This window comes from Cynocephalus volans, chromosome 11, assembly GCF_027409185.1.
Source record: "Cynocephalus volans isolate mCynVol1 chromosome 11, mCynVol1.pri, whole genome shotgun sequence".
Lineage (NCBI taxonomy): Eukaryota > Metazoa > Chordata > Mammalia > Dermoptera > Cynocephalidae > Cynocephalus > Cynocephalus volans.
The window spans coordinates 24,704,300-24,720,479 of record NC_084470.1 but is presented as its reverse complement, the minus strand read 5'-3'; the positions used below and the strand labels follow the sequence as shown (position 1 = coordinate 24,720,479).

At 44.4% G+C, this 16,180-nt stretch overlaps 1 protein-coding gene across 3 annotated transcripts in view; it reads right to left on the bottom strand.

The window, feature by feature from the left end:
- Positions 1 to 629: 629 nt before the first annotated feature.
- The window catches only part of RYK (receptor like tyrosine kinase), a 105,467-nt gene continuing 89,916 nt past the window's right edge, over positions 630 to 16,180 (bottom strand). For 2 of the 3 annotated variants that reach the window (XM_063113875.1, XM_063113876.1), the window contains exon 15: positions 14,365 to 15,475. In XM_063113875.1, the coding sequence (XP_062969945.1) occupies positions 15,364 to 15,475 (112 nt within the window). In that variant the 3' untranslated portion in view covers positions 14,365 to 15,363. Of the gene's footprint in view, positions 1,937 to 7,604; positions 7,805 to 14,364; positions 15,476 to 16,180 lie in introns of those variants that run through there. The other variant, XR_010024870.1, reaches the window with a different exon arrangement.

The window sequence follows — 16,180 nt, the reverse complement described above, 5'->3', positions numbered from 1 at the left end:
CAACAAGAGTTACATTCTCAATGAAAGGAGGGACTAGGAAAAATAATCCATCCTTGGCAAAGGGAGACAAGGACATGTGTCTCTTTTGGCCTGGGCTCTGGTGATCAGGAAAAAGTCTCCCCTGAGAACTAATAATCATAGGTGGGTAGTCACATGGGCTGGAATTTGAACTTATACTAACCATGTGGACATGGTTCAGGGAACCTACTAGCTGAAAAACTAGCTTTAAAAGTGGCACTGGGTTGGTTACTCCCCTTGTGAGTAAATGCAAAACCTATCTGGAGGCACGTATGAGGGTACTTCAAAAACTTCATGGAAAGATTTGTATTCTGTAATTCTATTTTCCACAAACTTTTTGAAGTACACTCATATGCTCAACCCAGGCCCCATGGGATTTTGACAAATGCCAGGAAGAACACGAGGTTACAGTCCAATCTTATGGACCACGTGAGAAAAGAAGCCACCATGAATGAGAATCAGCAAAAGTATGAGCAGTTTTAGACTTCCAGGAATTTCAAGATACAGAATAATAAACAGATCTAGATTATTTTACTTTATTTTTGATATTTGCATGCATCTCATTTTAAAATATATATATATTATTTTTTTACATTCTAAGATGTTGTTCTGGAGCAGTTGGGAGAGTGGGGAGAGGGGAAAGGGTGGGAGTAGGAGGGGGGGTGTGGTCAAGGTCCATGGCACCCCCCTCATTCCAGCAGGGGAGCCCAGAGGGCTTCTGGTGGTGGCTTGGTCGTGGCTGGGTTGGATGCAGATTTCAGGGGGGCATGGCTGAAGCTTGGGAGTCTGGGGGGCTTCCAGTCCTTCAGTTCCCCACTGCCCCAGCTCAAGAGCCTGGGGTGCTTCTGGTGGCGGCCTGGTGGTCATCACCAGGCTGGATGCGGATGTTGGTGGTGGGGGGAAGGCTGAGGTTTGGGAGCCCACAGGGCTTCCTGTCCTTCTAGGTGTTACAGGTGTTCTTTGGTGGTGTTAGACCTTTACTGGTTAATATCAGAACTTTGTCTCTGATCTGTGGGTTTTTTGTTTTTTCTTTCAGTTCTGTGTTGGATTATTCACTGTTCCCACCACTTAAACTCTGCACTAGAACTAATTTATTGTCCTCTGCTTACTTGTAATATGGGGAAACTTCCTGTGGGGACCAGCACTTGAGTCCTGTGGTTGAGCTAAATTGCTGCTTTGCTGCTGATTCTCTGGGGAAGGCTTTTTGTGCAGCACAGGTTTTAATTGTTGACCTTGTAAACACTTCTGGGTCTTGTGAGATCTGGTACTCCTCGGTTGTGTGGAAACTCTGATCTGGGCCTGAGTCTTTTCAGTAAACTGCATCCCCTGCAGTTCTATGTTCCTGAACAGTCTCCACTGAGTAGTCCTGTGCTGATGGAGAGGCAGATCAGCTGTCCTTGCTGTGCCCCAGTGTTCCCCCAGTGGGCCCGTCTCCCCCACGCTCTAAATTCCAAACACTTCCCCTGGTGCTGGCTGTGCACCAGTCCCTTGCGATGACTCACCAGCCTCTGAGAGGCTCCTTTTTTCAGTTATTTGTGGCAGCTCGCTCTTATGTGGGTCCATGGAACCCTGTTAGTGGTCTTGCTGGCCTGGGGGCCACCAAGGCCCTCGTCTGACCTGCAGCCTCTGGGCAACTTCATACAAAGGGTGCAGCAGCAGCTTTTGCCAGCTCTTGCTCCGTGGGCTCACCAGGGCCAGCCTCAGGGTGATCAGGAGCCCGAAATGGTTGGAGTGGTCTTTCTTTCTCTCATTGTGGCTTTTCCCACCTTCATGAACTCCGTAGGTCTCTCCTCCTCTTCCCCTGGGCACTAGTGGTCTCAGCTTGACTGTCGTTGCTTTTTAATAGTTGTAAATTGGTTGATGTGGGAGAGAGTGATGCTTGGGACTGTCTATTTCACCATCTTGATCTGCATCAAACCTAGATTATTTTAAAAAGGATGTTTATAATGATTAAAGAAACAATAGATGCAATAGAAAACATATGCAACTACTTAGGTAAAAAGATATTCTTAAAAGAAAACTCTTAGGAATGAAAAGCATAGCTTAAAAAACCCAAATGCATTAAACAGCAGAAGAGCCACAACTGAAAAAAATAATTGGTGAATCAGAAGGTAGGTTAGAAAAAACTACCCAGAATGCAGCACAGAAAGTTAAAAACAGGGAAAATATTAAACAGAGGTTAAGAGACATGGAAGATAGAACAGGAAGGGGAAATATTAGCCTTTAAAAATATTTTCTCTCTCTCTCTGTTATTGTTAGGGTTTAATTAACCCAAGAATAAGCTCTGATCCTTTTCCCCCAGCTTGGCATTTTCTCCCTGACCACAGGAACTGAATCAAATGATTATTGTACCAAATATGCTAGTTATAAAAATATATTTTTCTTAGAGCTTCAAAAATAATTTCAAGGCAACTTCCTGGTACCCTGTGCTTAGATGAGAAAATGTATTTGTAATGAAGGAACTGTGCACTTTCTAATTTCACTACAACTTTTTTTAAGACTTAAAAAAAAAAAAAAAAAAACGAAGCTAATTCCTGGAGTAGGAAACAGTAAGGACAGGTCATTTGTCATGAAGTGACCATAGCAGCTGACCTGTCATGGTAGGTCAGCCAACAGTATCAGCTCTTCAAGACATTCCAGGGGATGTTTGTGCTGGTGAATTAGAGAAGGAAGTTGGTGATGTATAGGTCATGGATCATTTCCTTAGTGGCTCATGGCTACAGGCTGCAGCCCAACACCAGCAGGCGCCCTGTGGTCTCGGGTCTGAGTCCAGAGGTCAGGGACATTGGGCTGAAGCTGTTACCACTGCTAGAAAAGCAACTCTGGGGACTCTGGCTGGATCATGTACATGCATAAATGTGGGTGGAAAAATAAACAAACATATGAGCCAGACCCTGCACAATGCCTTAGGGACATAGCTGTGAGAAAGGACTACCTCAGTGGGGTTTACGTAAAAACTTTCTACACATAGCCGTCTTACATGTAGGTTAACATTAAGGTAAGTCCATCTCTCTGTTTCTTTTGGCAGTGTATGTCTTAGAAACCAGCTCGATCTCTAACGTAACTTTCTCTAGTCCTTTTGAATACGTCTAGGTTTTTTTTTCTGCCAATAGAAACTCTTGGAATAATGAATTCCTTAGGTGACTATTTCTCAGTGGGAAGTGGTAGGATTACCTTTATTTGATCAGTAAAATCATTCTTTTGCTCCAAGAAATTATTATATGAATAAACCCTAAATGCAAGAGGAAGTTGCAGAGCAGAGGGTGGAGTGGTCCTTCTTTGCCTGGGGAGCTTACAGTATAGTAGACCATAAAACACACGGCTTTGTTCACGTGATTCTATGCATCTATACTTACGGAAGGAAACCATTTCTCATAACGATTTCTCAGAAGGTTTGAAATAAATGCTTGAGTGATATTCAAAACAGAAAAAGTAATTCTGGCAGCCAATATAGCACTGGGAGAAAATGGGATCAGGAGGCCCAAATAGTACATGCTTTTGCCAAAGTCTTGAGGAGAGAGCAGAGGGAATTAGAGGGAGTGGCCCATCAACCTTGCAGACATTCTCAGAAGGATGGGGGGCTGGATAGGGCTTGTCAGAGAGACAAGTCATGTCCCTGGATGACACAGGAAGAACCACAACACAAGGAGTGAAGGTTGCCCACTGGGTGGCCCTGGTGGAGGGCTGAGAAGGGGGAGGATGAGTTTCGTAGTGACCATGTTAGGGTTGATATGGCTGTGTGACATCAGCTGGGGGGATATGTCCAGGAGGAGAAGTCCAGAAGGTCCTGGACCAGAGAGCCAGGTGTGGGAGGTGTTGGGAACAGAGCAGGTATCTGAGCACAAATGGAATCACTGAGGGACAGCTGCGGAGGGAGAAGATTGGGATAGGAACCGCAGGAACCCCCTACATTTGGGGGAGTAGGAGAGAGATGGAAGCCTGTGCAGACGGTGAGGGGAAGAAAAGCCCCAAGAGGGAAGTGTTGAAGGAAGAGAGAGTTTCAAGCAGGGTGATGTGGTCGGCAGGGTCAGGATGACAGAAAAAGCCAGTGAATCTGGCAGCCGTGGAGTCTGGGGCCTGCAGAGGGAGCAGCCCCAGAAAGTAAGGATACTGGTCCCAGGTCAGGGGACACTGACACCCTGAGCAACCCAAGGGGTGAACCAGGGGTGGTTGGGCCCTCAACTCTTCTAGGCACGCAACTGGCAACCAAGTATGGACACTCTTTCTCCAGGAATAAAGGGAAGAGTGTGGGAAACAACAGGGGGCAGTTAGTCCCATCAGAAAGCTGCTATGTGAAATTTTGCAGGTTCCAGGCTTTGTTTATCTCAGGGCCAGTACTGTAACTCTTTCATCCAGTTCTGTAATTCTTTCATTCATCCTTGGAACGCAGGTGTTATGTGGCTCCCATAAGCTGGATGCTGTCTTGTTCCCAGACAGCTGTGACTCCAAAGGAAGAATGTGACACTAAGTTCCTGATTAGCTTTTATTATCTTGTTCTTCCTGGGCACTAAGTCCTTTAGCATTTTCCCACGAGCTATGCTGTGAGCCAAGGTTACAAAAAGACTTCTTTATGGCTAGCATTCTGCTGAAAGCTGTTTTACAAAGTGCCTCTTTGCTGTGGTGTGCTCTTACAGGCAGGGAGACACTGAGTGGAGAGCAGGATGGAACTCGTGGCCCAGGGTGGAAAAGGACAGCAGTGTTCACAGGAGGCAGAGTGAGATGAGAAAGCCCTTCTGAAAAAGGGGAGGCTGTCCCAGGATCCCCGGGTGGACCTTCTTGAGAAAGAAGGGGAGCCACTGACTAGAGCTGAGACAGACAGGGCAGGTGGAAGGGGCAGATCAGACAAGGAGGATTAAGGTTAAAGCTGAGGAAGAGGGGTCAGGTGGGGTCAGTGAGTGAGGGAGGAGATGAGGAGGAGGACAGTGATGACAGATGGGGACACCAACTGGAAAGTCAAAAGCACAAAGTCAAGAGGGCCCCGGCCGAGCCTGCTGCTTAGAAGATGAGCCTGAGGTTAGGCGGGGTCAGCTCTCCTTTTTCCTGAGCCCTGGAGACCTTGAGCCCCAGAGGTGACCACCCAGCTAGTGGCAGCTTCTCTTCTGAGACTGTTCCCCACAGTCCCCAGCCCAGCGAGCCCTTCTATCTAGTGTAGCCATCCTGGCCTTGGTTTGTTTCCTGAGGCTTCCTCTCACCCACAATTTGCAGGGCAGGGAGATGACAGTCCCTGTGCAGTTGCTCCTGGAGTCCCTGCGCAGGCTTGTGGGGGTCTCCAGCTGTGCTGTACTTGTCCACTGTGATGACCCAGACAGGCCTTGGTCAGCAGGATCCCCCTGTCACAGGATGGCACAGGCAGCTGTGAGGAGAGTGGCTTGGAGTCGGGGAGGCTGGGGTGGGGGCAGCCCGTGAGGAAGGGGTCGTAGCCCTCCAGGCACGAGTGCTGCGGGCCTGGACCGGCGGGGCGGTGGTGCAGCGTGGAGAAGAGGAGGCGCACAGACAGTGCAGAAGCAGCGGATTGAGTAGGGGGTGAGAGGAAGAGAGGGACGAGGCTGGTCTCTCAGAGTGGCACTGGATGTCACCATCTGGACGGGAGACTTCCCAGTGAGGTGCACTAGACGCCAAGCCTGGGAAGCCCTCAGGGAAGAGAGCTGATGTCTGTCTTCCTGAGGGGATGGAGGGTGAACAGTGCCTCTGGATGAACCGATGGGAGCGTGAGAGGAGCCACTTCTCAGGTCCTGTCTCTGCAGGGACTTTCCTGAGAGATTCAGGGCCAAAGTCTGAGTCCAGTTCTGGGGAGGCTGTGTGAGGTCCACCCTGGTGGGACCACTTCAGGCCCAGCCCCCCAACTTCTCCCAACTCCTGCCCTGGGAGCAACCAGTCGCCCCGGAGGCCTGGCCAGCCCCTTTTCACCAACCTGAGAAGAGAAATCCCCTTCTTGACCTAATGTGATGATGTTTTCCACATGATAGGCATTTTTGGTTTTAATCTCTGGGAAATGGAATATTTGTTTTCCAAGAAACAGATTCTTGGATAAAAAGGATTGGTTTTGCAAATAAAAGTTTTAATAATAAAAGCAGGGGAGGGGGAATGGAGGGTGAAAGGCTGGCTGAGTCCAGTTGATGCCACAGGTAGCTTCCTCACTCTCAGGATGAGACTCAACTCCAGGGTGTGTGCAAGCCTGCAGTCACACCTGGGACTGGGATGGCATGAGGTTCAGAGATGCTGTCACCACACCACAGGCCAACTAGGAAACCAAACTCAAGGACAGAAGCGATGGGCACCACTCAGATGGACAGATGGCCATGCGTGTCCAGTTATTACACGCGCAAATCCTAGTGGCACTCCCATCCCACGGGTGGTGGCTCATGCAGCTGCCCCTTAGAACAGGGGGCTACCGCCCCTGCAAGGCTTACCATGTGTCTCTGAAATGCCCTCGCCATGTGCTTGGGCTCCCTAGGTTTTATTAGGTCCTTGAGGAAGGCTGTCTGGGGCTGTCTGTACTTCTGTCCTCCTGCACGTGCCCTGACCAGCTGATGGAAGCTCATGCAGAGGCTAGCTATGGTCTGGCATGAAAAGATGAGATGACTGGGCCAATGAGATCACCTATCTTGGGAATTTTGATATGAAAATAAGCAAAGCAACTGACAGGTAACAGCAGATATGTAGTGTATATGTAGGGGTCTAGAAAGGCCCAAACTGGCCATATGTAAAGTTAAAACTATAAATAGGCAGAGGAAGAAGCTGGCTAGGGGTCAGACGGAAACAAAGAGGAGACTGTAAGAGGCTAGGGGTCAAGAACAGCCTCTTGGGAGGTGGGTTTTGCACCTGAGGGGAATTGCCTGGACTGGCGGGAAGTGGGGCGTGGTGCCACATTCTGTGAAGAGAGCGAGTATGTGTGCAGGCACATGGGGTGTGCATAAGGGCAACTGACAGCATGGTGGGCAGAGAGGAAGGTGTGTGGGGAGGGAGAGAGCCATGGGGCAGATGGTGAGGGGCGCTGTGTGCTGAGATGGGAAGGCTGACCACTGTGCAGGAACACCACACGCTCTCTGCCTGCCTCAGCTCTGGAAACCTCCACCTCGATCTCCCAAACCACGGCTCCACCAGAAGTCTTGTCATCTCCCAGAACTAAGCCACCTCTAGACTTTAACCCAGATTCTACTCTAGCCACAGACCACTAATCCCATTCCAACCACTTCCTTCCTTAGTCCCACAACTACTCCACCACCTCCCAAGCTCCAGGCTTCCAGGCCTTCAATATCCTGGCCTAACCACCCTGCCTCTCTGCAGCTGGTGGCCGGCCACTGGAACTACCTCTCACCAATACCCTAAACTCTCTTGCACTGCTGTCCGCACATCTGTCTAGAAAAACTCCAATCCTTGACCAATCCCAGTCAGCCTTCTCTTCTGTGGAAGACTGCTAGCTGGACCCCAAATCCATTCTCCTCTTCTTCCATAGTAATAGGGTTTATTTGGGTACATGGTTGCCCAGCCAGACCCATTTCCCAGACGTCCTTGCAGCCTGGTGCCTATGTTCTGACCAACGGAATGTGAGCAGAAGTGATGTGTACAACATCTCTGTCACTTACCTGGAAGGAAATCACTTGCTTTCCACTTCTGTTCTTGCCCTTCCAGATGCGGGCACGTCGATGTCATGGAGCCCCAGCACTGGTCATGCAGCCACATTAATGTGGCTTTACAGCACATCTGCAATTTACCCCTTTAATCTTCTCTCTGCTACTCTCTGCCTTGAACATGGTGCTCCAATAATACCAAACTGCCCACAGATCTAAAAAAATAAAGATCAGCTTTCACTCATTCGACAGATATATATTAAAATGCCCACTATTGGAGAGTTAGTGACTACTCCAATAAATTAATTTCCCTTCCTGGAAAAGAACGCCCACCTCCTAAAACATACCAACATGAGAAAGCCTATTTCCTGTCTTGTGTCTGGGAAGTGATACTGAATTCGGTTTCCTTATTTGTAAAATAAAAGTTAGGTTACCCATATTTCATCTCCAAAATGCGATGCTAAACTGAGGTGGCTGTGGAAAAAAATGATCTTTAAATCTACTTTTAAGTCTTATTATATTGTCCAAATGTACTTGAAGTGTCACATCCTGTGGAAAGGGAATGAAGTTCCTGTAAGAGGGACATATGGCACATGAGCCAGACAGTGAGGCTGGCAACAAATGGGTGCTAGAGGACGGGAAGAGGTCCGGAGAGGAAGGGGGTGAAGGGGAGCCCCTCAGGGTGGAGCCAAGCCAGGTTTCCACAGAGCCCAGCAGTGCCCGGCCCCTGTCTCCTCCTTTTCCTGCCTTCCCAGAAAAGGTGAGAAGGACCCAAGAGAGTACTTACCACAGGACAAGAGTCTGCTGACCAACAATGCCTTTTGGGTCAAATAAAGCCACCCCTCTCCTGCCAGCTAAGTCAACCGTGGGTCTTTTAGGGGGCGGGGGCAGGAGAGCAAAGGCCAGAGGGACGCTGCCTAGAGATTCCAACACAAAACTTAAACACAAATTTACAGAGCACTGCACTTCCTGATGAAGAGATTATGGTCAGGCCATTCTGGCTTGCGCCAAGTCAGGGCTAGAGGGACTTTATTCAGAATATTAACTCCGGTGATTTTCTGGAGGCAGGACCACAAGCAACTCCTCCTCGAGTCCTCTAGAGTCTCCAGCACAGCAGCCTGCTCTTTAAGTTATGCAGGCAACTTCTAAAGTGCTCTTTAGATGTATTTTAAGTAATGCTGTGACCAAATAGTGTCAATTCAAAAATTAACAAACCTTATATGAGTGCAAATATTATCTAAAGGCATATAAAATCTAGTCTAATAAATTCACGTATCATTAAATAAATGTTTGTTTAAGGTCTTTTAATAAGACTTTGAATGGAGACATATAGCCAATCTCTGGCTTACCTCCAAAGGCCCTAGACAGTCAGATCATGAAGCTAGAGAAAGTCACTGGGTGGTAGATTCTGCATGCCAAACACCGAGAAGAACATAAATATCTCTGCAAGCTCGAATGTATGAAGTGGTGGCAGAATTACGGATTGAGGGAAAATAGTAGGGCCAGACGCCAAAGTAGCAGCAATCACAATGGAATAGTAAGGCTTTCTGGACAATGATTAGAGGCCAAAAGATTAAGCAGTATAGTTCTACCAGGCTTGCTCCTCAAATAATGGCAGTGCTCGCCAACCTAAAAACCACGCTGCCTGGGCGCCCCCTCCATCCACACACTCTTCACAATCACTGTACTTCCTCTCACATCTGACAGAATTTTTGAGGCATTAAATATACTGCTAGGGCTAGCTGGCCCTGTGGTTCACTTGGGAGAGTGTGGCACTGGTGGCACCAAGGCCGCGGGTTCGGATCCTATGTAGGGATAGCCGGTGCACTCACTGGCTGAACGTGGTGCAGAAAACACCGTGCTGAGGGTTGCGATCCCCTTAATGGTCAAAAAAATGAATAAATAAAATAAATAAATGTATATATATATACTGCTGAAGGAGGCCAGATTCCTGTCCATTTCTGCACAGGGGCACACATTGCTAGTGGTCCACCAAAAGCTATCCCCCCTTCCTTACTGATGGAAGCCCAATTTTGTTCAGGGCAAGAAAGTGGTCAACTAAAAACTCAATTTCCTCAAATGTGCATCAACTGATGAATGAACAGTATATATCCATACCATGGAATATTTTTCAGCAATAAAAAAGAATGAAGTACTGATTCGTGCTACAACATGGTCACTGAAAACCTTATGCTAAGTTCAAGACGCCAGACACAAAAGGACACATATTGTATGATTCCATTTATATGAAAGGTCCAGAATAGACAAATCTATAGAGTCAGAAAGCATATTAGTGGTTGCTTAGGGCTGGGTGGGGAGGGGGATTGAGTGGAATCAGGAGTGACTACTAATGAGCATGGGGTTTCTTTTTAGTTCTAGTTGATTTTATCACCAAAATTCACTAGATTGTGGTGATGATTGTACAACTTTGTGAATATACTAAAAATCACTGAATTATACACTTTAAGTGGGCGAGGTGTGAATTACATCTCAATAAAGCTGTTAAAAAAACAACCAACGCAATCTAATTTCCTGGGATGCCTAATACTGGGAGTGCCCAGGTGCTACAGTTCTGGCCAGTAGGATGTCAGTGGAAATACACCACAGGAAAGTTACTAGTCATCTCACAAAAAGGACTCAGCTAATTCATGCCTTTTGCCTTTCACCCTTTCCCATCTTCCTGCCTAGAACAAGCTCTAGGTCCTGGGGATCCCTAAGAACCACAGCATGCTTAAGATGCTTCAGAAAAGGAGGAGACTGGTAATGGATGATATCCTGGGATCACGTCACCAGCCCTGGTTTCTCTCTCTCTGGATTTGTTATGGGAGAAAAATAAACCTGCATTTGGTTAAGCGATGGCAGCCAAATGCTATCCCTAATGGTGAAAACCTAATTATCAGCTCACACTTATTCTTGGGAGCCAAAAAGGCAAAAGGCAAAAAAGCAGACTCAAAAATATGTAAAAAAGTTTATTCCCAATGTAACCTTCAGGCATCATGGAGTTCATATTAATTTCTTTTAAGGGTAAATTATTTTATTTTCAAACTACATGTTTTCCCAATTTTGACATATCTGCAGGGGAGTGCTCACCCCTCTAAAAACAAATGATTAAAAAAATGCTTTAGTTTTGAAATATTAATAAACCATGTATGAACAAATAGCATATTACTATTTGCTAAAGAGAAATAATTTTGAATATCATCATTTCCTATTTTTTTAAAAATAAGTTTTTAATAGTTTAGCAAGAACATCTGGTATCTGAAGGGTTAGGAGACATCTCCCATTAAACCCTGTAGACCTGGTTAGCCTTAATTTCTTCCAGAACTGCACTCTTAGGGAGGAAACAGAAGCCCACAGATACAACTTACACACATATAAGTATGCTTACAAATATACTTAGATTTTTTATATAGACATAAAATGAATGTAGTCAATATACAGGATGTTCATGTGTCCCAGAGAATTAATTTCAATGTTATCCTGACATATTAAGGACAAAAATGAAGGTAGAAACAAAAATTAACAAGTGTTTACATTTTTATTTTGTAGCTCCATATAATTTTTTTTATTGAAACATAATTGATTATACATATTTGTGGGGTTCAGAGTTGAATACGAATACCTGTGTACAATGTAATGATTACATCAGGATAATTAGTATATTCATCATTACAAAATGTAATCATTGTGACCCTTCACCAATTTCTCGCTAGCGCCCCTCCTTCCCCTTCCAGCTTTCCCACCTCTAGTAACCGCAGTTCTGTTCTCTCCTTTTGAAAGTTCAGTGTATTACTGTAATCTCTTTCTTTCCTTCTTTCTGTATTTTCTCTCTCTCCCTCTCTCTTTCTTATTTAGCTTCCACTTATGAGAACATGTGGTATTTCTCTTTCTGTGCCTGGCTTATTTCACTTGCCATAATTTTCTCCAAGCTCATCCATGTTGCTGCAAATGGCAGAATTACATTCTTTTTAATGGCTGAGTAATATTCTGTTGTGTATATGTACCACGTTTTCCTTATCCAGCTGTCTATAGATGGACATATAGGTTGGTTCCATATCTTGGCTATTGTAAATAGAGCTGTGATAAACATGTCTAGCCCCATAAATTAAATCACCTCCTTTCTATTGTATGGGATGGGGGTGAGGTGCATGAGACAGTAACACCTGGATGACAATCTTTGACTAAGGTCAATGAATTACTTCATTTGGGATAATTATTTTCATGTATAATTCCAAATAAAGTTGACCTTGTGGTGTTACAGAAAAAATTACCAAGGAAATGCAAACACTCAGAGAGATGGAGAAGTTAGATGATTTCTTACGCTAGCTGTCCCGGGTGAACCCTCATTCTGAATTCCTGAGCCCTGAGTACAAGGAGAACTGGGGTTTTATACCTTTCTTGAGCAATCATGCAAGCTTCTCTATTGGCTCTGCCTGTATTCAGGCAGAGTCACCCAAACTGGGGGGCTTCATCAAATGGGTGAGGGCCTTCATCAAACTGGGTTACAGAGGCAGGAAATGTGGTTAAGGGGCTTTTTGTAAACCGAGCAGGTAGCTAACTCCAAAGCGAGCAAGCGGCCTGAGTTACAGAAGCCAGAGATGGAATCAACCATTAACCACTAAACCAGCTCTCAGGTGTCTCTTACAAACAAGCTTATTCCAGCTGCAAAGTTAAACAGGAAGGGGGGCTTAGAAATTTACATTTGGGGCCTCTTCAGTGGAAGAAAACAAACAGAATTTGCAATCAGGCTAATTATTCCTGTGACCAAAGAAAAAGCAGAGAAAATGTAAAAACGTGTATAACCAGGCTGTGGGATGGGATATGGATGAGTAAAAATGTCTAAATTTGAAAAAATTTTTTAAAAATTTAAGTATTTTAAAAAATTAATATTAAAAAAATTAAATATTCAACCCTACCATGTGTCAAGAACCACTTAAAGCAATGGATATTCACACCTGAGTAAAACACGAGCTCCTGTCCTCAAGGAACTCACAGCCAAATGGTAAAAATAAACCCCATCTTACCTTTGTCAGAATGCAGACCCACAGAACAAAGCTGATCAGCAACTACAAAGCCTGGAGGAGAGGGGTATGGTGTGAGAGGAGTCTTCTGGACACCAGGCAAATGAGTGCAGCCTGGCTTTCTATAAGAAGGCACAGCGAGTGCACAGGAAAGGATACATGGAGCAGTACGATGCACTCAGGCAGGAAGCGTGAGTCATGAAGAAGCAGGAGGCAACACCGGAGAGATGCATGGAGACTCTGTGCACCTTAGAGTTCTGAGCCCTACCCTTAAGGCTTTGGGAAACTGCTTAAGGGTTTAACCAAGGACAGCAGCTCAGTGTTAGGAAGTGTTACCCTGGCAGTGGCGGGCTGGCTTAAGGGCTGGGAATACAACAGTGATGGTCTGAAGTCCCAGGGAAGTCACCTCAACAGAGGTAAACTTTCATATAATGGGACTGTGAAAGTTTGGTACACCACCTCCCTCCCCGACCCTCATATTTTCTCCCCTAGTAAAAATACAACCTTCACGACAACCAAAGGGACTAGAGGCCTGAGTGGAGAGGCTTTCATGCTCTCAGTTCCAGTGGCAAGAAAGAGAAGTGTCTTATAGCCCACAGGAATTTTTCTCCCCCTACTAGATCATTCCCATCAGCCTGCGAAAACATTTTCCGGTACTGTATCTTCATCTAGAAAACAAACACACTCTCTTTCCTGTTCCCCCCACCCCACCCAAAAAACCCCTTGATCTCCTCTAGTTGCTGCTGCATTTCCCTCCGTAGCAAAACTTGTCACTAGTGCTGACTACAGTAGGGTCTCCACTTCCCCACCTGATATCCACACTTCAGCTTGCTCCAATCCCGACGCTTTTGTCAGTAATCTCCCTATTGCCAAATCCCGTGGAGGCCTCTCTCTCCATTTTGAAACACTCTTTCCTGGGCTCCTGCAACACCTTATTCTCCTGTTTTGTTGTTGTTTTTAACGACTACAGTGTCTTCTCGGTTTTAACTCTTCTTCCTTCACTGGACTGTAAATGTTGGAGTGCTCAAGCACTCATTTGAACACAAAAAATGCACTGAATGACAGAAGGGATGCCAGAGTTGAACCACTCCATGTGCATAATACATAGTATGTGCTAAGTAAGTATTTGTTGATTGAATGCCTTCTAAGAATGCTGGATATGAACAAAAATATCTGTGACTTACAAATGGTTTAAAGGAGATTTTTAAAAACCAGCCATTTAGGGGACTATTTCATAAAACCAAAGAACCAATGTTAATAAACAGTACAAAGAAAATCATGCTCCTGGTTTATTTGTGGGTGACCATGTACTGTTTGAGCTATTTTTCCAGATGTGTTGCTGATTTATAAAGATCTTTAAGAAGAGCAAGAGTCTCCAACTACCACCCGTTCTCCCTTATACACCTATGAGGACTAGAGTAGTGGCAGGCACCTGCAGGCATAGTTATTTAGGAGGCCCTTTCAACTTGCCTCAGGCCAGTTATAAAACTGAGCATAAATACATACATACCCCATACTTACTGGCTCTAGAGAAATGTGTTAGTGTTGTAACACTTCCTTATAACAGTAAGTCCAACTTTTTATTAGAACCTAGAGGCTGAGTAAGTAGAGTCAGCTATAATTGTGTACGTGGCTTTCGAGTCTGAGTCAAACACTCATGAAATAAAACACAAATATCTAGCAGTGGTGTATTCAAAGACTCATCAGACACAAGAACCAATCATTCATTATGAACAAAATTTTCAATACTGTCATAATATAAAACAAATCCTTTAATTTTTCAAGTGTTTTAAAAAAAACAATTTTATACATAAGCCAGCCTTGAAGATAAGCACAAAATTTACCAGTTTACATTTTCTTTTAAACCACAACAACTCAAGCACCCACTCTGTGCATAGCACTATTCTAGGTGCAATAAAAGGGAATATTAACCTTAGAAACATGATTTCACTTTCTGGAACTGTATAATCTCCTTTCCCAGAGAGTAAAAATAAATAAGATTGCCATTACTTACTACTGATCTGCCCCAAACCCACTTCTAGCTCACAGAAAAGCTAATTTCTGCCAGATTTAAGATATAATGAACTCAGCTACTGCTTCTTCAAAAATAAGAAAGCAGAACTCCCTTTCACTAGAAAAATACAAATGAATCAATTTTCCATGTAGGGGCAGTTTGTTCCTAGTAAGTATTTTATTTTTAAAAAAATTTTCCCCCTATCTTTGAGTTTTCTTCTTCCAATATTGCCTTTTCTTGTACAAGGCAAACCAGACATCTTATCATCTGTTCTTCCTTTCCTAAGAAAAGTATTGCATCTTGAAGACGAACCATTTCCAAGAGTAGTGATAAAAACTGTATTAAAAAAACTTTAAAGGTGAGCCACCTAAATTACCTTGATGAAGTAAAAAAATATAAAGCAGTTGGCACTAAGATAGCTACTCCAAATATCTGTGTCTAAACAATTTCAAAAACTGTTTATTTTGTAAGAACGTACCCCTAGTCCAAAGTAACTATGTTTTAAAAAATTTTGGCCAAAAAATTTACAAAAACCCTTTCAGTTCAAACCTAATAAAAGTTATCTCTAGAAAATATTCCACATAATTGTCTTAATAAGTTCAGATTCTAAAGCATTCCTAAGGCACGGTGTTCTGGAAGACAAATGTGCTTCTGCTGGTGTTGCGTGCTATATGAAGTGTCCGTGACAGGCTCCAAGTTAGCCCCGACAGGCACCTTCCTCCTGATGCTGTGGGACAAGTCAGACATAGGCTCCCAGGGCTGCATGGAACTCTGTGAGACACTGTACCAGCTGCTGAAACTTGGGCCTCTCCTCTGGATCTAAGGCCCAGCAACAGGCCATCACAGCAAATCTGCAGAGTGACAAAAATGGAAAATTTGGCTAGTAACGATACAGTACTCCTAAGCATTTTTGCTCAATTTGATGCCAGTTTTCTAAATGTGGATATAAAGAGGATGATATATTAAAAATTGTTCAATTTTACTATCTTTTGGCAGTTCTAGAATAAAAAGAAGCTAAAATAAGCCATTTGAATTATGTGTGGATTCTAATTCTTCATCACAGTGTATCAAAATATTTCAGCAAAAACAGAGGTTTCATATAAATACTGAAAATGTAGTCAAAATAATGTGTGTTATCCTGTATTTAATTTCTTAGAGAAAGAACTTGGAAGAAGAGGAAGTTTTATCTAAGTTCTAAGTACCCTGGACCTGCAGTAAAATCAGTGCAAAAGCTGCCACCTTGCCACAGCACAGAAACCTTCAGGGGATTTTGGAACTGAGACCACACTCATTCGCACACCCAATCACCCCTGAATAGCCTCCTGCCCACCCCATTCCCACTCTCTGGGGAGATGAGCTATGTGATGAAAGAGGAAACAGAAAGCAGCTATCTCACTCACAAGCCCAGAACATCTTCGTTACATGTCAATTGACACTAACTAGCAAGGCAAGATGACAATGAGAAAGGCTTTTTGTAACTACTGTGCCTTTACATTTATTCTAGAACTGCCAACAGATAGTAAAATTGATCAATTTTTAATATATAATCCTCTTTA